The sequence below is a fragment of the Saccopteryx leptura genome, chromosome X, assembly GCF_036850995.1.
Source record: "Saccopteryx leptura isolate mSacLep1 chromosome X, mSacLep1_pri_phased_curated, whole genome shotgun sequence".
NCBI classification, from domain to species: domain Eukaryota; kingdom Metazoa; phylum Chordata; class Mammalia; order Chiroptera; family Emballonuridae; genus Saccopteryx; species Saccopteryx leptura.
In genome coordinates this window covers 35,848,026-35,869,887 of record NC_089516.1, presented here as the reverse complement: position 1 = coordinate 35,869,887, position 21,862 = coordinate 35,848,026, and the positions used below count along the sequence as shown (strand labels likewise).

At 40.9% G+C, this 21,862-nt stretch overlaps 1 protein-coding gene across 1 annotated transcript in view; it reads left to right on the top strand.

The window, feature by feature from the left end:
- GAB3 (GRB2 associated binding protein 3) overlaps positions 1-21,862 on the top strand; it is a 91,934-nt gene that overhangs the window by 61,230 nt on the left and 8,842 nt on the right. Inside the window, exons 3-8 of the mRNA XM_066356156.1 lie at positions 28-244; positions 9,382-9,860; positions 13,687-13,742; positions 14,232-14,454; positions 17,159-17,240; positions 18,373-18,475. Of these exons, the coding sequence (XP_066212253.1) occupies positions 28-244; positions 9,382-9,860; positions 13,687-13,742; positions 14,232-14,454; positions 17,159-17,240; positions 18,373-18,475 (1,160 nt within the window). The remainder of the gene's footprint in view (positions 1-27; positions 245-9,381; positions 9,861-13,686; positions 13,743-14,231; positions 14,455-17,158; positions 17,241-18,372; positions 18,476-21,862) is intronic.

The window sequence follows — 21,862 nt, the reverse complement described above, 5'->3', positions numbered from 1 at the left end:
TAACCTGGGAAATGATTTTTCTGGCAGATTCCATGGAGAGCCGCTCTCACACGCCCTCCTCCCTTCAGCCATCCCCTGCCAGCTCCCTTCACATTGCCTGTGCTGTCAGTTCCTCCTTGCCAAGAGATGACCCAAGCTCTAATACCATAGCCACTGAGGAAACCAGAAGTGAGTCAGACGTTCTTTTCCTTCCTGATTACCTGATTCTGTCCAACTGTGAGACTGGAAGACTGCACCATGCCAGGTATGCATATGCATCAGATGCTGAGCCAGGCCTCCTACACGCTCTCCTCTGTTTGTAGAGTTCACACTGGCTTCTTTTTCAGGGTCTGTCACTGAGATGTGCTTAGTGTGCCTGAGCAAATCAGGCCATTTAGCTGTAACATCTTCTAGTGGGTGTATCTGCCCTCACTTCTCTTCCTGCTACTGACAAGGTGGGGACAGATCACTATCAACCACTATGAAGGATGAAGCATGCAATATACTAAACAAAATGAGTCATGTATCTTAGCATTGTGGCTTTCATTTCTAACCTTGTATTTTCATATGAAAAAAAAAAAGCAGATGTCAGAGAAAGGGCAGTGTGAGAGATACTCCTGATCTCTCTCCTTAAAATTTCAAGAAATTGAACAACTATAACACAGTGAAGGAACCCCAACTGGGCTTGCAGCCATGCCTGAAAGATCCATGCCCCGAATGGACTGAACGTGGGACAGGTTGAAATGGGGGAGGGGTAGAAGTTAAAACACTTATGTGGTAGACTTCTGGAAAGGAAAGAAGCCAGAGAACTGGATTTTTCTTTTTTCTTGTTGGACTGAGGGAGAGAAGCTCATTTGGCTTCAGTTTTATTTTTAGCCAGGAGAGGTGGAGAAATTGAGGGGTGGTGGGGAAGGTGCTTAACTAAGGCAGGTGCAACTGAGCACAGGGTCACAACCCGGGTTCCTGTGGACTGCTCGTGTTGCTCTGCTTGCTACCAGTATACACTCAGCCTATAGCATTCGCTGGATCAGTGCGCCATGGGCCCACAGTGCTCTGCTCACAGAGCACTCCCTCACCCAATGCACACTCAGGACACGGAGTTTGACCCACACAGTGCTCGCTGCATACTCAAGCCCCAGCACTCAATGCCCTGGGCCTGCAGCCCATGCTGTACCTGAGGCCCATGCTTTGCTCAGTGTTGGAGAAAATCAAAGTGAAGACCACCAGCCTCCAAGATCCTGCCTCCCACCACTCATGGTAGGACCCCCCACAGCTGACTCTCTGGGGTCACTCTCTCCTCTAAGAGGCAGATGTGCTCCACGTCTGATCCCCTGGTCTGTTGAGATGTGGGAAGAAGCAGTTGGAGACCTGAAACCACCATTACTAGAGCCGTAAAACTGTAAAGCTGTAAAGCCACAGAGCCATAAAGCTGAAACTAAAGCCCTCACAACACGTCTCACCCACCCATGTGACTGCAGCCCTGCCTACATCGTTATGACAGCAACGCCTCAGCTTAGTTCTGCCCAAGAATTTCACAGAGCCAAAACTCGTAGTATAGCAACATCTACTGGAAAAAAAAGTAACCACGTAAAACAAACAAAAAAATTTTTCTTTTTCTAATTTTTTCTTTTTCTTTTTCTCATTTGAACTTCATTATCCTTAATTTTTATATTTTTACTATTATTTTAGTGAGTGTTGTATTTTTGATAATTTTTTACTTTTTCTTCCCTTATTTTTATATAAATTCCATTTTTCCTCAAATTTGTATGTTTTACTCTTAATTTTTGTGATATTTTGTTTGTTTTTTATTTCAATTGTTTTATTTTTTCTTTTTTTTTCTTGGTCTTGCTCTTTGATTTCTGTAGTTTTTATTTTCTACTTATTATTTTTAGAATTTTAATTTTTTCACTGTATCTTTTCAATTCTTACTTTTCATTTTCTAGTTGTTTCTTATTAGAGTTCTTAACAATACCACTCTCAAATGCCATCAAGGAAGAAGAAATCAGACTGACCAGGCAGTAGTGCAGTGGATAGAGCATCAGACTGGGATGCAGAAGACCCAGGTTCAAAACTCTGAGGTCACCAGCTTGAGTGTGGGCTCCTCTGGCTTGAGCATAGGTTCACCAGCTTGAGCATAGGGTTGCTGGCTTGAGCATGGTATCATAGACATGACCCCATAGTCACTGGCTGAACCCAAAGTTGCTGGCTTGAACAATCGGTCCCTTGATCTGCTATAGCCCCCTGGTCAAGGCACATATGAGATAGCAATCAACAAACAACTAAAGTGCCTCAACAAAGAATTGATGCTTCTCACCTCTCTCCCTTTCTGTCTGTCTGTTTCTATCTGTCCTTCTCTCTGTCACAAAAAAAAGAAGAAATCAAATACGATGTGTACACAAGATAGAGATATAACTCAGATAGATAATGAAAAATCTCTGGAAATAAATCTTAACTACATAGAAGAAACGTTGGAGATGAATGACAGAGAATTCAAAATTGAAGTTCTAAGAATACTCAATGAAATACAAGAAAACACAAATAGGCAATTTACTGAGCTCAAAATCAAAATTAATGAACAAAAAGAGTATGTCATCAAAGAGATTGAAACTAAAAGAACCAAACAAATATGAAGAACTCGATACATGAACTGAAAAATGAGGATAGCAAGTTTAGCTAACAGAACAGGCATAATAGAGGAGAGAATCAGTTACATCTAAGACAAGCAACAAGAGAAAATAGAGAGAGAGGAAGAAAGAGACTCACAAATTTAAAACAAAATGAGAGAGCTCTACAAGAATGGCCTGATTCCATCAGAAAGAGCATTATAAGAATAATGGGTATATGAATCAGAAGAAGAAACAAGGTAAAAGGGAATGGAAAACATATTCAAACAAATAATTGTTGAGAACTTCCCAACCTAATGGAAAGAGTTAGAGCCTCAAATCCAAGAAGCAGAAAGGACACTGAGTTACCTCAACCCAAATAGACCTACTCCAAGGCACATCGTAATGAAATTGTCACAAATCAATGACAAATAAAGAATCCTCAAGGCAGCTAAGAAAAGAAGAATATAATATATAAAGGAAGGCATATTAGGTTATCAGATTTCTCAGCAGAAACTCTCCAAGCTGGAAGAGAGTGGACACAAACATTTAAAGTATTGAAAGAGAGGAATCATCAGCCAAGAATATTATATCCAGCAAAGCTATTCTTCAAATATGGAAGGAGAAATAAAAACTTTTACAGACATATAGAAGCTTAGGAAATTTACCATTAGAAAATTTCCACTTCAGGAAATACTATAGGGGTTATCCGACCAGATACAAAAAACAACAACAAAAAAAACTACAAGTAAAAGCTCCAATAAGGTCACAGTAAAAACAAGGAGAATCTGTGACAACAATAACACAAAAGGAGCGAGGATTAAGATCAGCAGTAGAAAAGGAGGATGGAGTGCAGAAGCACTCATGAGATAATGAACTCTTGTAAATATGACAACTTGTCTCTTAATAACTTAATGGTAACTACCCAGGAAAATGCCACTACTGAAATACATAGCTCACAAAAAGAAGAAACGGGAAAGAAGTATGGAATACCACCAAACAAAAACAACTGACAGAAACAAAAAAGAGAATAACCAAACAGGACACAGAGCTTTTAGAAAGCAATACACAAGATGGCTATAAGAAATCCTCAAGTGTCAGTAATTACCCTAAATGTAAATTAATTGAACTCACCAATAAAGAGACACAAAGTAGCAGATTGGATCAAAAAGCAAAACCTTATGGTATACTGCCTTTAAGAGATACATCTATCCTTCAAGGACAAAAGTAGACTCAAAGTGAAAGGTTGGAAATGATTTTGCAAGCAAATAATACCCAAACATAATCAGGTGTAGCATACTTATATCTGACAGTGCTGACTTTAAGGCAACAAAGGTGGCCCTGGCCGGTTGGCTCAGCGGTAGAGTGTTGGCCTGGCGTGCGGGGGACCCAGGTTCGATTCCCGGCCAGGGCACATAGGAGAAGCGCCCATTTGCTTCTCCACCCCCACCCCCTCCTTCCTCTCTGTCTCTCTCTTCCCCTCCCGCAGCCAAGGTTCCATTGGAGCAAAGATGGCCCGGGCGCTGGGGATGTCTCCTTGGCCTCTGCCCTAGGCGCTAGAGTGGCTCTGGTCGCGGCAGAGCGACGCCCCGGAGGGGCAGAGCATCGCCCCCTGGTGGGCAGAGCATCACCCCTGGTGGGCGTGCCGGGTGGATCCCGGTCAGGCGCATGCGGGAGTCTGTCTGACTGTCTCTCCCCATTTCCAGCTTCAGAAAAATACCAAAAAAAAAAAAAAAAAGACAACAAAGGTAACCAGAGACAATGATGGACATTTCATAATAACAAAAGGAGACACTGTATCAAGAAGACATAACACTTCTTAATATATATGCACCAAACTGGGGAGCACCAATATATATGACATCTAATAACTGATCCAAAAATAGGAACAGAGAAAAACACAATCATACTTGGATCTCAACACACCATTGAGGACTCTAGATCAGGGGTCCCCAAACTTTTTACACAGGGGCCAGTTCACTATTCCTCAGACCGTTGGAGGGCCGTCACATACAGTGCTCCTCTCACCGACCACCAATGAAAGAGGTGCCCCTTCCGGAAGTTTGGCGGGGGCTGGATAAACAGCCTCAGGGGGCTATATGCGGCCCGCAGGCTGTAGTTTGGGGACGCCTGCTCTAGAAAGATCATCCATATAGGAAATCAATAAAGAAATAAGCCACCCTAAATGACACACTACCAAATGGACATAATAGACATTTATAGAACATTTCATCCCAGTATTTCAGATTATATATTTTTCTCCAGTGTACATGGAACATTCTCAAGAATAGACCATATGTTGGGCCACAATACTAACATCAACAAATTCAGAAAGGTTGAAATTATACAAAATATATTCTCTGACCATAAGGCTTGTAAATTAAAATTCAACTGAAAAAAGAATTAAAGAAACCTATAAAAAAGTAGAAATTAGCCTGACCAGGTGGGGGTGCAGTGGATAGAGCATTGGACTGGGATGCCGAGGACCCAGGTTCGAGACCCCAAGGTCACCAGCTTGAGTGCGGGCTCATCTGGCTTGAGCAAAATAAAAAGTGCTCACCAGCTTAGACCCAAGGTCGCTGGCTCAAGCATGGGGTTACTTGGTCTACTGAAGGCCCGCGGTCAAGGCACAAATGAGAAAGCAATCAATGAACAACTAAGGTGTCGCAACGAAAAACTGATGATTGATACTTCTCATCTCTCTCCGTTCCTGTCTGTCCCCCCCCCCTCTGTCCCTGTAAAGAAAAAAAAAAAAGTAGAAATTAAACAACATACTTCTAAAAAATGACTGGATCAAAGAAGAAATAAAAGCAGAGATCAAGAGATATATACAAATGAAAATGACAACACAACATATCAAAAATTCTGGAATACAGTGAAAGCAGTAATAAGAGGGAAGTTTATATCATTACAGGCTAATATTAAGAAACAGGAGAGATTCGAAGTAAACAACCTAACATCACATCTTAAGGAACTACAAAAAGAAGAATAAAGGCAACCCAAAATCAGCAGAAGAAAAGAAATAGTAAAAATTAGAGCAGAAATAAATGTAATAGAGAACAGGAAAACTATAGAAAAAATTAATACAACAAAGAGCTAATTCTTTGAAAAGATCAATAAAATTGACAAATCCCAGGCTAGACTCACTAAGGAGTAAAGAGAAAGGACTCATATAAACAAAATCTGAAATGAAAGAGGAGAAATTACTACAGAGATTAAAGATATATAAAGGATCATTGTAGAATACTATAAAAAATTATATGCCACCAAATTCAACAATCTAGAAGAAATGGATAAATTCCTAGAGCTATACAATCTAACTAGACTGAGTCACGAAGAAGTGGTAAACCTAAATAGACCTATACAATCTAACTAGACTGAGTCACGAAGAAGTGGTAAACCTAAATAGACCCATAAGCAGAGAGGAAATAGAAACAGCTATCAAAAACCTCCCCCAAAATAAAAGTTCAGGACCAGAAGGCTAAACTAGTGAATTCTACCAAGCATTAATAGAAGATTTGGTTCCTATCCTTCTCAGTCTTCCAAAAAATAGAAGATCAATATTCCCTAACACATTTTATGAGGCCTAAATTACCCTGACACCAAAACCTGGCAAGAACAATGCAAAAAAAAGAAAACTACAGACCAATATCTCTAATGAATACAGATGCTAAAATCCTAAACAAAATACTTGCAAATTGAATACAAGAACACATTAAAAGAATAATATGTCACCATTGAGTGGGATTCATTCCAGAAGCACAAGGATGGTTCAACATACCTAAGTTGATTAATGTAATACGCCATATCAACAAAACAAAGAACAAAAACTATATGATTCTATCAGTAGATACAGAAAAGGCATTTGATAAGATACAACATCGCTTTATGTTTAAAACACTCAATAAAATGGATATAGAAGGAAAGTACCTCAACATAATAAAGGCTGTATATTATGACAGACCATCAGCTAATATCATACTAAATGATGAAAAACTGAAAGTTTTTCCTTCAAAATCAGAAACAAGGCAAGGCTGCCCACTCCATTCTTATTCAACATTATGCTATAAGTTTTAGCCAGAACGATCAGACAAGAAAAAGAAAATAAAAACATTCATATTGGAAAAGAAGTAAAGGTTTCACTTTTTATAGATGACATGATCCTGTATATAGAAAACCCCAAAGACTTAACAGGAAGACTAATAGAAATAATAAACCAATATAGTAAGGTACAAAATCAGTATATAGATGTCTATTGCTTTCATATATGCCAACAATGAAACTTGGATAAATGAACTAAAAAAATAATTCCTTTTACAGTTGCAACAACAAAAAAATAAAATACCTAAGGATAAACTTAACAAAGAATGTAAGGGATCTATCTATATACTGAAAACTACAAAGCAGTAGTAGAAGAAATTGAAAAAGACACAATGAAATGGTTAAGTATTCCATGTTCATGGATAGAAAGGATCAACATAGTTAAAATGGCCATATTACCCAAAGCAATATACAAATTTTATGCAATTGCCATCAAAATTCCAATGTCAGTTTTTAAAGAAATGGAACAAAAAAATCACCTGCTTTGTATGGAACCGTAAAAAATCTCAAATAGCCAAAACAGTCCTGAGGGGGGAAAATGAAGCTGGAGGTATTATAATACCTGACTTCAGATTATACTACAGAACCATGATAATCAAAACAGCATCTTATTGGCAGAAAAACAGACATACAGACCAATGGAACAGAATCAAAACCCAGAAATAAAACCACATACATATGGACAAATCATCTCTGACAAAGGAGCCAAAAACACAAAATGGAGAAACAAGTGCCTCTTCAATAAATTGTGCTGGGAAAATTGAAAAGCCACATGAAAAAGAATGAAACTTCACTACAGTTTGTTCCCATGCTAAAAAATTAATTCAAAATGGTTCAAAGACCTAAATATAAGATCTGAAACAATAAATTAAATAGATGAAAACGTAGGTACTAAACTCATGGACTTTGTCTTTTATGAATTTGACTCCAAAGGCAAGGGAAGTGAAGGCAAAAATAAACAAATGGGATTATATCAAACTAAAAAAGTTCTGCACAGGAAAAGAAACTGACAATGAAACAAATAGATAGCCAGCTAAATGGGAGATGATATTTGCAAGCAACAGCTCCGATAAAGGATTAATATTAAAACTATATAAAGAACTCACAAGGCTCAGCAACAAACAATCCAATTAAAAAATGGGGAGAAGACCTGGACAGACAGTTCTCTCAAGAAAAGACACAAGTGGCCAAAAGATATATGAAAAAGTGCTCATCTTCACTAGCTATTAGAGAAATGCAAAGCAAAACTACAATGAGATACCACCTCACATCTGTTAGATTAGCTATTATCAACAGGACAGGTAAGAACAAGTGTTGGAGAGACGGTGGAATAAAAGGAACCCTCATTCACTGTTGGTGGGAATGTAAACTGGTACAGCCATTATGGAAGAAAGTATGGAGGTTCCTCAAAAAATTAAGAATAGAACTACCTTATGACCCAGCAATCCCTCTACTGGGTATCTGCCCCAATAACTCAAAAACATTGGTACATAAAGACACATGCACACCCCATGTTCATCACAGCATTATTCAGTGGTCAAGACATGAAAATAACCAAAGTGTCCCTCGACAGAGGATTAGATAAAGAAGATAGATGTACATATATGTAACAGAATACTACTGAATCATAAGAAATGATGACATCATGACATTTACAATAACATGGATGGAACTTGTCAACATAATACTGAGTGAAATATGTAAATCAGAAAATGGTAAGAACTGTATGATTTCACACATAAGTGGTTTGCAAAACTGAGACTCGTGGACATAGATAAGAGTGCAGTGGTTATCAAGGAGAGGGGTGTGAGGGAGGGGAATGGGGGATTAGTGTCAGGAGAAGTGTGTAAAAGGGGCAAATATAAGGTGACGGAAAATTATTTGACTTTGGGTGATGGGTATACAACATTATGAACTATTGAAATGATGTGGAGTTGTTTACCTGAAATGTATGTACTCTTTTTTTTTTTTCTCCCCATTTTTCCGAAGCTGGAAATGTGGAGGCAGTCAGACAGACTCCCGCATGCGCCCGACTGGGATCCACCCGGCATGCCCACCAGGGGGCGATGTTCTGCCCCTCTGGGGCATTGCTCTGTTGCATCCAGAGCCATTCTAGCGCCTGAGGCAGAGGCCACAGAGCCATCCCCAGCGCCCGGGCCATCTTTGCTCCAATGGAGCCGCAGCTGCAGGAGGGGAAGAGAGAGACAGAGAGGAAGGAGAGGGGGAGGGGTGGAGAAGCAGATGGGCGCTTCTCCTGTGTGCCCTGGCCGGGAATCGAACCCGGGACTCCTGCACGCCAGGCCGACGCTCTACCGCTGAGCCAACCGGCCAGGGCCAATGTATGTACTCTTATTGATTAATGTCACCCTGTTAGTTTTAATTTTCTAAATAAAATTTTAAAAAATTGAGTGAAGCAAATGGAATTAAAAAAATAGGAAAATACTAGCAAAAGAAAAAAGCAATTTTCTTTTTGCATCAAGAGATTGATGTGATTGAGGGTTATAGATGGAATGTGGCTATAAAGAACAGAAAAGGTAATAATTGAAGAATGGGAATGCATCCAGCATGGGTTTTGTGGTGGGTAGATGGCTTCTTCAGACTTCTGCCAAGGGTACATTGGTAATGTTGATGTGGTACCAACTATAGTTGCAAGGACCTGCTACATTTCAATCAAATTGACATGCATTTCTTCCCTCAGTTTACCCACCAGATGTGACAGCTGGTCAAACTCAGACCGTTCATTGGAACAGACTTCATTTGATGACGTTTTTGTTGACTGCCTGCAGCTGCTGCCTTCCAGTAACTTGGTCCACCCCTCATCCCATGGGAATGGATCTCAGGAGGCATCTTCCACACGGCCTCAACCTACCCTGACCTGGAGTAGAGATACCAATGGGCCATCCAGGGACCACTATTCTTCACCACTGCTGGAAAATTCCTTAAATTCTACCATTCAGATAGATAAAAACCAAGGTTCCTTGCCTTACGGGGTAAAAGAACTAGACATTGTGTCCAACACACCACCTCCCCGCCCCCCTAAGCCAATCCATCTCTGTGAACGGCGCCAAGAGGAGCAGCCCCTGTGGAGCAGGCACAGTAGCATCAGGAAGCCAGAATGCACTATGGCACCAAGAAGAATCTCTCTCTCTGGTTTAGATAACATGAGAACCTGGAAAGGTAAGTGTTGGATGCTAATATTCACATACAGAAAGAAGCCCGACTCTTCTTAACTCCTGAGTCCCTATAGATACTGAAAGAAGTCAGAGCTTTGGTCCCTTAAGCATGCCCCTGCCCATGTGATGGTCTCCCCACCTGAGACTAAGCTCCTGGTGTTGGTCTGGAGTCAGTTGGGGTCCCACTTGCTACAGAAGGTGAAAGCTTTTATGTCAGCTCTGCTTGATTTCATTCTTTGCCTCTCACATGCACAATGAGCTCTGAGACAATAGACCAGCTCTTCTGTTTTCTACAATCCCATCAGCTTCATTCATTATCCCACCAGACATGTTTTTTTCCAAGTTCTTTTCACACACTAGTGATGTGGCTTTTGCCAAGCTGTCACCATCAGCATAATGCTAACCCAGCCCTATCAGCTTGGTCCGGTAGCACGCCCTCTTGGAGCCTTCTTTTGTTTTTTTCTGTAAAGCTCTTCATTCTCATGGGGTTGACTCTCTTTCTGTCTCTCTTTCCCCTGCTGTTCCTCCCTCCCTCCCTCACTCCTTCTCTCTTCTTTCTCCCCCTCTTTTCACCCAAATATAATCACTCCTATGCTGATAATAAAAGGCCACATTTAAAAGGAATTACAGAAGTTGTAAGGAATTTAAATTCCAAATTGTATAAATTGCTCATTCTGGCCAAGGAACTGAATTATCGGCAAAAACCTCCACAATGTCCCTAGTGATGTGACCATTATACAGGTTACTTCCTTCTAATAACCTCAATGAAATGAATTTATCCAGAGTGTTAATGCTGATTACCCAAAGGGTCTTAATGTACTAACACGTGAGCAGTAGACGAAAAGGGCAAACTGAAAGAGTAGGTAAGCAGATTTTGGAGAGTGAAATTTAAAACCAGTAGAATGATAGAGTATGGAAATGAGTCTCAAAGCAAAAATAGATCCAATAAAGCAGAGGGAACATGTCAAAGTGATTGTTTTGCCTTCTCCACTGAGGTTCAGCTGGAATCGATGTTTGTGAGTGGCCACAGAGTGGGGTCAAAGTTCATTATTGAGGAGGATTGCATTATATCTGTAGATCAACTTGTGAAGATTTGGCATCTTTACAATGTTGAGTTTCTTAATTTATGAACAGAAACTATCCTTCCATGTATGTATGTCTTAGCTTCTATACCAGATTCACTTCTGTGTTAAGAACAGACTGAAGGAAAGCAAATATAGCAGCAGGAAAATCACTTAGAAGATCAGTATAGTAATCCAAGCAAATTATAATAGTAACTGAGACAAGGATAGTAGTCTTTGATTTTGTTACAGTTGGTTGGATGCTTGATATATCTTGAAGATATATCATTTCTTCTACACATCATTTATGGGATTTAAAGTAGAGAAAAAATGGAGTCAATGTTAACTCGATGGTTTTTGGCCTAAGTAACAGAGATGATGAACAAGGAACAAGTGGAACAAGTTGGAAGATGGAGTGGAGGCCAGGAAGTTGTCTTTGGATATGTTGAGTTTGAGAGGTTTGCTAGATACCCTAGTGGAAATGTCAAGTAAGTTGTTAGAAATGTGAGGCTGAAGGTCAGTGAGAGGCCTGAGCTGGACCTGTGAATTTGGGAGTTGTCAGTGTACGGACAGTAAATTCAAGGACCTATATGAGATTGCCAAGAAAATGAATGTAGAGAAGAGAAAAGAACTGAAGACTGAGCCTAAAGCCCTATAATATTTTAAAAATTGTGGATAAGAAGAGGAACCAATAAAAGAAACTCTGAACAAGTTATCAGTGAAACAGCAGGAAATCTAACAGTGAGATTTTTACAGATTTATTTTCCAGGTGTCTGTGTCATAGGAGTGTAGATGTGCCTGCCTTTAGTCTGATCCCATCTTCACTCTATCATAAAGCCCTTAAACTATCTGAAGTTAATGCAGGGTTTTCTTTATATTGTTGTTATTTGGGGACGTCAGTAGGAATCTGGTAATGGGAAGGGAGGTAGGGGGCTGTGTTCACAAGTCCCCACATTCTTTATTTATAACATCCATAATAATTTCCAGGATTTAAGTACTTTATGTGTTCCAGGCACTGTACTAAGTTCTTTACGTACATTAACCATCTAAGTTTTCCAACAGTCCTATGAAATAGATTCTATTATTGGTCTTATTTTTTACAGGTTAGGTATTGAGACACAGAGAGTGTAACTAAACTTGTCCAGTGTCACACAGCTAATAAGCGGTGAAATATGGATTTTTAAACTAGATAGTATGACTTAAGAGCAGCTTTTAACCAGTACTTTTGCAGCCTGGAAGACCTAGAAGCACAGATATATACATACATATATATGTATATATAATACATATTCTTGATTTTGTCAATCTTCATCACATCTTTCTGAGATGGGAGTTATTCTCTCACTTTAAGATGATGTTCACTCTTCAGTTTATTCCTCAGAGACAACCTGATTTTTGACATCTTCATGTTCATGGGAGACACTTTGCTCTGGTCCCCATGTACTCAGAGTACTTGTCTCACTTGTTAGCAGCAGTCACCATGTTGGCCATTCTCTCCTTTCTTAGGCCTCATGGCACTGTGCCCGACTTTCTCTTTATGGTTGTACCCTCAGGATGAGCCAGTGCTCATCTTCTTGCTCTTTGAATATTGGGATTCTCTAGGGTTCTGTACTTAAACTTCTCTCAACACTTGCAGCCTAGATAATCTCATCTCCTCTTATGGTTTGACTGCCATATTTAAGCTGCTAATTCCCAAAAAGTATACCTTATTAGAGCCTGGACCCACATATCTTGCTTTTTAGACATCTCCTTTCTTTTTTATTTATTTTCATTTTTTATAGTTACAAAACATATTTAATATCTTTTTAGTAAATAATGGTGATGGGTGGAAGTTCAAGACTTTCGTTGTTGTTGTTTTTGGCTTGTTTGTTTGTTTATTTATTTATTTAAAGCTAGAGAGAAAGACAGGAAGGGAGAGAGATGAGAATCATCAATTTGTAGTTGCGGCACTTTAGTTGTTCATTGATTGCTTCTCATATGTGCCTTGGCTGGGGGGCTCCAGCCGAGCCAGTGACCTTGGGGTTTCAAACCTGAGACGTCAGCATTCTAGGTTGATGCTCTATCTACTGCACCACCACCCATCAGGCCCAAGTTTTGTTCTTATGTTCTTTCTTAGCACAGTAAAAAGTCAGCAACTCCATGTTGATCACTAACTTTATGTTTATGGACTTCTCTTTCAATTCAACTGTTATTCTAAATTTTTATATCACAGTGTTTATTTGACACATACATCTGATAAGTTCCTAATCCTGTATTAATTCAACTTTCCTCTCTGTCCATGCCTCTACCTGAGTAGCTGACTATTGCTACATAAAATTACGGTCACCAGTGCATGGTCACAGATCACAGATAAGCAATCACGGCTGCTCAGCAATGCTGTCACTTCTCTGTTCACCCTGTTCTCCTGGTCGTCACTGGGTGTCACCCCTTTTCTCCTCTCTCCAAACCTCCAGTTCTGTCCTCAGTATCACCAAGTTCAGAAAATTCATGTAATATATGCAACAAGCATTTGTTAATTACTTGCTAGATCTCTTCCTAATTCACAGAGAGAACTAAAGCTATCTTAGAAACTTCTTCAAAATCTGGTCTGATTTCCATCCGTTCTGACTGCCCAACCAGACTACTAGCAAGCCTTGGGTATAGAAACTGTGTTATGCTTTTCAGCCTCTCCAGAGCCGAAGACAGGGCTCCGAGATGCATAGGGTCTTGGACCCTAGTTTAAATTGATGTTGTCCTGCATTTCTCACCACTCCATCCTGTTCCTTGCAGCTGATGTAGAAGGCCAATCCTTAAGACACCGAGACAAGCGGCTTAGTTTAAATTTGGTGAGTTTGGCACTTGAGTTCCTTTAAGCTCAATTTTACAAAAAAAGACACCTGATTTATAAATGTTTCCTTAAAGTCTTTTGAGATTCAGCACTCTGAATCTCTGAACACTGATCCAGTCTTCCCTTAAGGCTTGAACTTGTCTGGGAACTACTAAACTTAGTGTTCTATAAGGACGCTGCCAGTTCTAATGGTCCAGACACTTGCCCAACTCAGAGTAGCTACTGAAAGCATCACTTTATACTTAAAGCATTTGCATCAATTCATAACCCTCTGTCTTTCAGCATCAGATCTAGGAGTCATCACCTACCTCACACAATGAATCCAGAGGCAGAGCTTGTGTAAGAGGCTTGTCTGACCTTCCTAAGGAAGTTCAGAGTTATTCTTGAATAATTTGCAACTAAAACCCCATGTTTAGATGAAGCTGCCCATTGGTAGTAGTTTCCATGACTGTTTTGTCATTCCCAACCTGTACCTGTTTTCTTGCAGCCATGCAAGTTCTCCCCAATGTGTCCCTCAGCTTCAGCCAGTGCCGAAGACAGCTACGTGCCTATGGGCCCCCACATTGCCACCTCCCGTCTTGGATCCCAATGCAGCACGGATGATGACTACATTCCAATGAACTCAGGAAACATCTCCAGCCTACTGCCTAAGCTACCTGCAGACCTGGAGCCGCCCCCAGTGAATAGAGATCTCAAGCCTCAGAGGAAATGTAAGCCATTTAGCCAGGTGTGCCATGTGGGAGAAGGAAACAGCCATGTGGAAAAGTTTCCTTTCACTAGAGAAACCACTCTAGAGGGCTGGGAAGTTTAAGGGTGAGGAGATATGGCTGGAATTGAGTAGAAAATGCTGGGGAACCTTGCTGCCCCAGATCATCATGATGGAAGGAATCAGGGGACTTATAGGCAGCGTGGCCCTGCAAATGCAGCCTGTAAAGCCGAGTTCATTCCAGAGGGCTTATCTTTGGCTGCTTCCCTAACAAACGCCCAGCTATTAGTGATGATGGATGGGAGTGGAACCTACCTGGCATATCTTCATTTAAACAGCACTTGAATGTAATCACAGTGTCCTCTTCTTATGAAATAGCCAGGACTGACCTTTGACACTAAATTCTGAATGTCAGATATGCAACTTACCACCCAGTGGCCTGTACTGCCTATCAGCTGAAGTGCTTCAGGTGCCAGAAGACTTTGTCAATGAGCAGTTTGGCTCCTATGTGCACAGAGCGCCTTAAAGCTTCTGCATTGCTCCCAGGCAGCTTCTCTGTTCTGCTAAGCAGTGTGGACAGGCAGGGAGAAAGGAGAAGAGGGAAAGAGGAAAAACGGATCAAAGTAACTTTCTAACTGGATTCTTGCCCACTGTTACCTGCCCAGTAGGGCTATGTGATTCCAAGGAAATACTTGGTATAATGATTGTGATCTGTGACCCTCATGTTTGATATGTTCCCACCTCCCTTTACCCTTTGAAAAAACTACTTCAGGTGGCCATGCTCAAAGCTGGTAACTAAGCCCCTTACTCATGTCTGGTCCATTCAAGTCTCACTCACTCAGATTGAGTCAAATCATATTTACAGTGTGTTTGCTGTATATGTAGTGCTGTTCTAATCATTGGGTATGATGCGGAAAGGAGGAAACAAGGAAGGCTATTCAGTCTGCAAGGAAAAAGATGTATCAAAGACATCTGGGGCCTGACCTGTGGTGGCGCAGTGGATAAAGCATCGACTTGGAACGCTGAGGTTGCCGGTTCAAAACCCTACATTTGCCTGGTCAAGACGCATATGGGAGTTGATGCTTCCTGCTCCTCCCCCCTTTCTCTCTGTCTCTCTCTCTCTCTTTCTCTCTCACTCTCTCTTCTCTTTAAAATTAATAAATAAAGTTTTAAAAAATAACAAAAAAAATCTGGAAGAAGAAAAATTGTGAAGTCTATACTAAATAGGAGAACAACAGATCCTGTCTTATGAAGTTCAGAGGAAACAACCATTCATTGTGGTCAGAAACAATTTAACAGGGACCTGTAATTTTGAGGTAGATATTATTATGTTGAATTAATCTATAGCAGTGTTGTCCAAAAGAACTTTCTATGATGATGGAAATGTGGCTATTGAACACTTTAAATGTGGTTAGCGTAACTGAGGAAGTGATCTTTAAATTTTATTTAATTTTAATAAATTTAAATTTAAATAACCAGATTTGGTTTGTGGCTACTATACTAGACAATGCAGCTCTATAAGACCTGGCGATGGAAAGCATGAAAATGTGGAATGGACTTGGGATTAGAGAGTCATTGGGTGGGTGTGAAAGTGCGCGCTTGGCCCACAAAGCACTGGTTTTCTGACAGGTGTGGGTGCAAGGATGAACCCTGGGACTCAACAGGGAGAGGGAAGCAGGTGAAGCTGGGAGGTAGTTGGTCGGAGTTATCTCACCAGGAGAGACCTTCTCCCCGGAGACTTTATGACTCACATGCATTTTCCAGATCACTACCTTGCTCAGGTCTGAGGCTCCTGGGAAAATGACTGATCAACAGGAAGTCACTGTTCTAGGCTCTGGTGATACAGAGGGGAGTTAAGCAGTCTCTACACATGTAGTTCAATGGAGGAAAGACACAAAACAACCTGGTCAAAGCAGTGATATAGGAACACATTCGGTATGTTCAGCAAGGTGGGCCACTGAGGTGGAATAAGGGTCAGATGCCAAAGCTATTGCAGTGAACAAACCAGAAAAAAACCCAACCTCTCGGAGCGCATAAGTGTAGGCCTGAATCAGATAATCACAGGTGACTGTATCATCCCAAACTGGGGGGAGTGCTGTAAAGGGTAAGTACAGGAACTCATGAGAGCCCATGATGTGGAACCTGATCTTTCTTGTCTGGTGGTCAAGGAAGGTTTTCCTAAGCAGGGGACATTGAGCTGAGATCCAAAGATGACTAACCAGGCAGAGAGATGGAGAAGAATATTCCAGGCAAAAAGATAATCATCTAGACAGTGGACTGGAGGTGGAAAAGACTAGAACCTGGGTGATAAGAAAGGTAAAGTTACCATTTTGGACATGTCAACTCTGAGGTACGCATTGGTGTTTCATAAAGTCAGAGACTTGCATGAATAAAACAGTTATTCATACTGAGTCTCTAACACCAAGAAACATGCCTGGCATTTAATGAGGTTTTAATAGTTGTATAATATATTGACTAAATGTATTGCCTCATTGTTACCTCCAACTGGTAATGTGACCATTTGTTCAGTAGTTGTCCTCTCTCTTCTCCCAGTGAAGCAGGTAAGAATAGGACAGTGAAATTCACACTCATCATCAGTGCTATTTTATTAGTAAATTTGGATTTGAAGTGCTAAGTGGAATGTTTTTAGATTATGCCCTTGAACTCCCAAGAACTTATCCTACTGGATATTATGTGTTATCTTGTAGCACGGCCACCTCCCCTAGACCTGAGGAACCTCTCTACCATCCGGGAACATGCATCTCTAACCAGGACCCACACTGTACCTTGGTAAGTCTCTGATTGTTCAAACGGTCCTCATCCAGCACAGACGCTCCCAATCTTAGTTAGGCCTCTTTGATTAAATGTAGTTGAGCCCACTTGATCTAGCTTTAGCAAAAGAAGGGACAATGTTTATTATCATAAGCCAGAAGTGTTTTATAGAAATTCAAAGAAAGGAGTATAACTGAACCTCCCAGGATACTAGAATCAGGAAGCAGAGTGCTGTTGGGAAGCCAAGGAATCTCTCTCCATCTCATATGTGCTCATTCTTCTTTCTTTGGAGAACTCTTCCTTTGTTGCACAAACCTCATGGCCCAAAATAGCTGTACCCTAGATCCTGAGCCTATTTACATGCTACAATTCCAGTATCAACAGAGATAGGCTCTTTTTCAATCCTAATTCACAGTTTTGGGGAGAGAGAATTGTATTGTCCCAACATGAGTGGAATCAGCTATGGCCCAAGGGAGGCCCAGAAGTGTCGACCTGGCTTCCAGAGGCTCAACTTTGTGAACAGAGTAGACAAAGGGCATTCTCAGAGAAAGAGGGATGGTTCATGGGCTTGGTAGGCAACCCCCCAGAATGTATCTGCACTGTCGCATCTCAGCTTTTAGAAGTTGCGTTTTCAGAGTCCTGAGTCTCACCCAGGAGTTTCTTGGTTCACTTCTAAATGCCATAGAACACAATCACTTTGTAAACCAGAATTCTGCAATGAGCTATAATTTCAGCTTCTGACTCAGGAGAATGATGAAAGTTGATCTGCAGTCTTGTCCTCATCCCATCAGAGAAATAGCCATACTTCTTTACTTTTTCTGGTTATTTTGAGTGGAAACTTGAAAGCCTCAAAGAAGTAAAATTTTTTCTAAATGATCTGATGCTTTGGTCTGTTTCTAGAAAGCTCATGAGCTGTGTCACATTGAGGACTTGGGAAAAAAAAGTAGCCTTTGAGAATTGGGAGTCATTTGCCCCAGAGTAGGATAGAAGCTGCTGGGCAGTCTCTATACTTTTAGAATTGCTTTGGCCGGAAGGAAGTTGTATCTGGAAGGGGAGGGCTAAAACCCCACAGGGGCCATGTCAGTTTCTGGCTGCCTTTCAGAGCAGCTGTAAGACATTGCTTTGACCTCATTTATATTTTTGTTCTTAGCAATCGGACCAGCTTTCTCTCTCCAGAAAGAAATGGTATTAATTCTGCAAGATTTTTCGCCAATTCTGTTTCCAGAGAAGAGAAAGAAAGCTACATCCAAATGGTAATTCTATATTTTTTATACTCTTCTTATCCTCCACCCCAATCTATATTCTTAACAGTTCATTATAAAGGGAACATATACTTCAAAAAGACCCATACAATCTTAACACAATCAGTTGGTTGTAAAACAGGTTACAGTGTTTTTCTAGACTGCGAACAAATTGGTTTGAAGGTGGTTTTCTTTCCTGCAATATTCAGTTTCTTGTACCATTTTGAAGCCCAGTATTTCAAGAATGCTGAGGTTTTAGGCATGTGTAATGGGAAAATGGAAATGTCAGCAATTCTTTGTACCAGGGCTGTGATATCCTGTTTGACCCCAATATGTTTGTCCAGAATCTAAGTTGTGAACATTTACACATTGGATGGTTCCTTCCACTAGATCACGGTGGTTTCCCTGCCCTAACTGCCTCTGAACCTTTCCAAAGGATGAATCACTCATAGTCCCATTGAGAGGGGTATACAATGCCCTGGGCTTTAGATGTGTCTTAGTTTCTAGAGACTCTGTTATAGGGTTTTGCCATAGACCTGAGTGGATTGTGACAGAGGCCTGAGATTTGTGTCTTTTGACACAAATTCCATTGATTCTCTTTACCTTGGATTCTATTTGAGAGCATAGATTTTGAAGAGAGAAAAAGGGGCTTTTAGCACCTCTGGAAATTATCAGGCACTTAAGCCAGAACTTTGCCATTCTGCAGTTCTAAAATGTAAGAACTCAAGAGATTATCCTTTAGAGAGAATCTCTGTTTGAACTCTGAAATTTTGAGAAAAGATCTTAGGACAATGTTCAAGGCAATGTGACTATATGTACTTTTGAGAAGGGAATTCTTCCCTCTTATACATGAGGATAATAAGCAATTCAAAATCTTAAAAACAGTAATCTCCAGTGAAACAGTAATTAAATGCTTTATTTTGCCTTTCTATTTGATAAAAATTACGCAGTAAGTGCACTAGCCCATATGCAGATGGAAGATGACTCATATACAAATCTGTTGTGATCTTCCTAATGTTTTTCACACTTAGTAATGGCCCTTGGGAAACTTGTTGAAAAAGCTCTCTTATAAAGAATACTGGACCAGCTGTACTCTGTCTCTAGAGAATAGAATAGGGAAGTGAATCTATAAGTAATAGAAGCAAGTGCATAGTCATTCCAGACACTAGCAGTTCATTTCTTTTTTTTTTTTAAGTGAGAAGAGGGGAGATAGACAGACTCCCACATGCACCCTAACTTGGATTCACCTGGCAACCCCACATCTGGGGTCAATGCTTAAATCAACTGAGCTATTTTTAGCACCTGAGGCTGACATGCTCAGACCAACAGAGCTATCCTCAGTTCCCAGGGCTGACACTCAAACCAATCAAGCCACTGGCTGCAGGAGGGAAAGAAAGAGAGAAGGGGGAGGGGGGAAGAGAGAAGCAGGTGGTTTCTTCTCTTATATGCCCTGACTGGGGATAGAACCTGGGACATCAGGCTGACACTCTATCCACTGAGCAAACCATCCAGGGCCATTTCATTTCTCATCTTTGCACTTGTGAGAAAGACCAGTGAACCCCGGTAACCTCTGTTCTACTTTTTGTCTTTGTAAATTTTCCCATTCTAGGTACTTCATATAAGTGGAATCATACAATACTTGTCTTTTTGTGTCTGCCTTCTTTCATTTAGCATAGTGTTTTCAAGATTCATCCATATTGTGGCATGTATCAGAATTTTATTTTTTAAAAGCTAATACCTCATTGTATGCATATACTATTTTTTGTTTACCTATTCATCTTTGGTGGACAATTGGGTTGTTTCTACCTGTTGGCTATTAAGATAATGTTGTTATGAAGATTGGTGTATAAGTATCTGTTTGAATCTTGGTTTTCAAATCTTTCAGATCTATACCTAGAGGTGGAATTGCTGGATCACATAGTAATTTAGCATTTGAGGAACCACCAAACTATTTCCATTGACCAAACCATTTTACATTCCCAACAGCAAATGCAAGATGGTACCAATTTCTCTACATCCTCACCAACACTTGTTATATCCCATTTTTTTGTTTATTTTGTATAAGGGCCATCCTACAGTGTGTGAAATAGTATCTCATTGTGGTTTTTCTTTGCATTTACTAATGACTGGTGATGCTAAGCATCTTTTTATGTGCTTAACGGTCATTTGTATATCTTCTTTGGAGAAATGTCTAGTCAAGACCTTTACACATGATTTATTTATTTATTTATTTATTTATTTATTTATTTATTTATTTATTTATTGAGAGAATGAGAGAGGGACAGACAAACAGGAAGAGAGAGAGATGAGTAGCATCAACTCGTAATTGTGGCACTTTAGTTGTTCATTGATTGCTTTCTCATATGTGACTTCACTGGGGGATTCCAGCCAAACCAGTGACCCCTTGCTCAAGCCACCAACTTTTGGGCTCAAGCCAGTGATCATGGGGTCATGTCTATGAGCCTGTGCTTAAGCTAGGGACCTTAGAGTTTCAAACCTGGGTCCTCAGTGTCCCAGAACAGCACTCTGACCACTGCACCATTGCCTGGTAAGGTCCTTTACCCATTTTTGAGTGGGTTGTGGTAGTTGAGTTGTCAAAGTTCTTTTTAAAAATATATTATGAGGCCCTGGCCAGTTGGCTCAGTGGTAGAGTGTTGTCCCAGCATGTGGATGTTCCAGGTTCAGTTTATGGTCAGGGTACACAGGAGAAGTGCCCATCTGCTTCTCCACTCCTCCTCCTCTTGCGTCTCTCTCTCTCTCTCTCTGTCTCTCTCTCTCTCTCTCTCTCTCTCTCTCTCTCTCTCTCTCCCTCCCTCCCTCCCTCCTGCAGCTATGGCTTGATTGGAGCAAGTTGGCCCTGGGCGCTGAGGATAGCTCTATGGCTTCTACCTCAGGTGCTAAGAAGAGCTTGGATGCTGAGCAATAGAGCAACGCCCCACATGGGCAGAGCATCGCCCCCCAGTGGCCTTGCCAGGTGGATCACTGTCAGGGTGCATGCTGGAGTCTGTCTCTCTGCCTCCTCTCTTCTCACTGAAAAAAATAGAGTGTGAGTGTGTGTGTGTGTGTGTATAAGGTGGAGTTTTTTGTTTGCTTGTGTTTTTGTTTGTTTTGCAAGAGAGACAGCAAGAGGGACAGGTAGGTACAGACAGGAAGGGAGAGAGATGAGAAGTGTCAATTCTTTGTTGCAGCACCGTAGTTGTTCATTGATTGCTTTCTCATATGTGCCTCGATCAGGGAGCTACAGCAAAGCGAGTGACCCCTTGCTCAAACCAGGAACCTTGGGCTTCAAGCCAGTAACTTTTGGGCTCAAGCCAGCGACCATGGGGTCATGTCTATGATCCCACACTCAAGCCTGCAACCCTGCGCTCAAACTGGATGAGCCTGTGCTCAAGTCAGCGA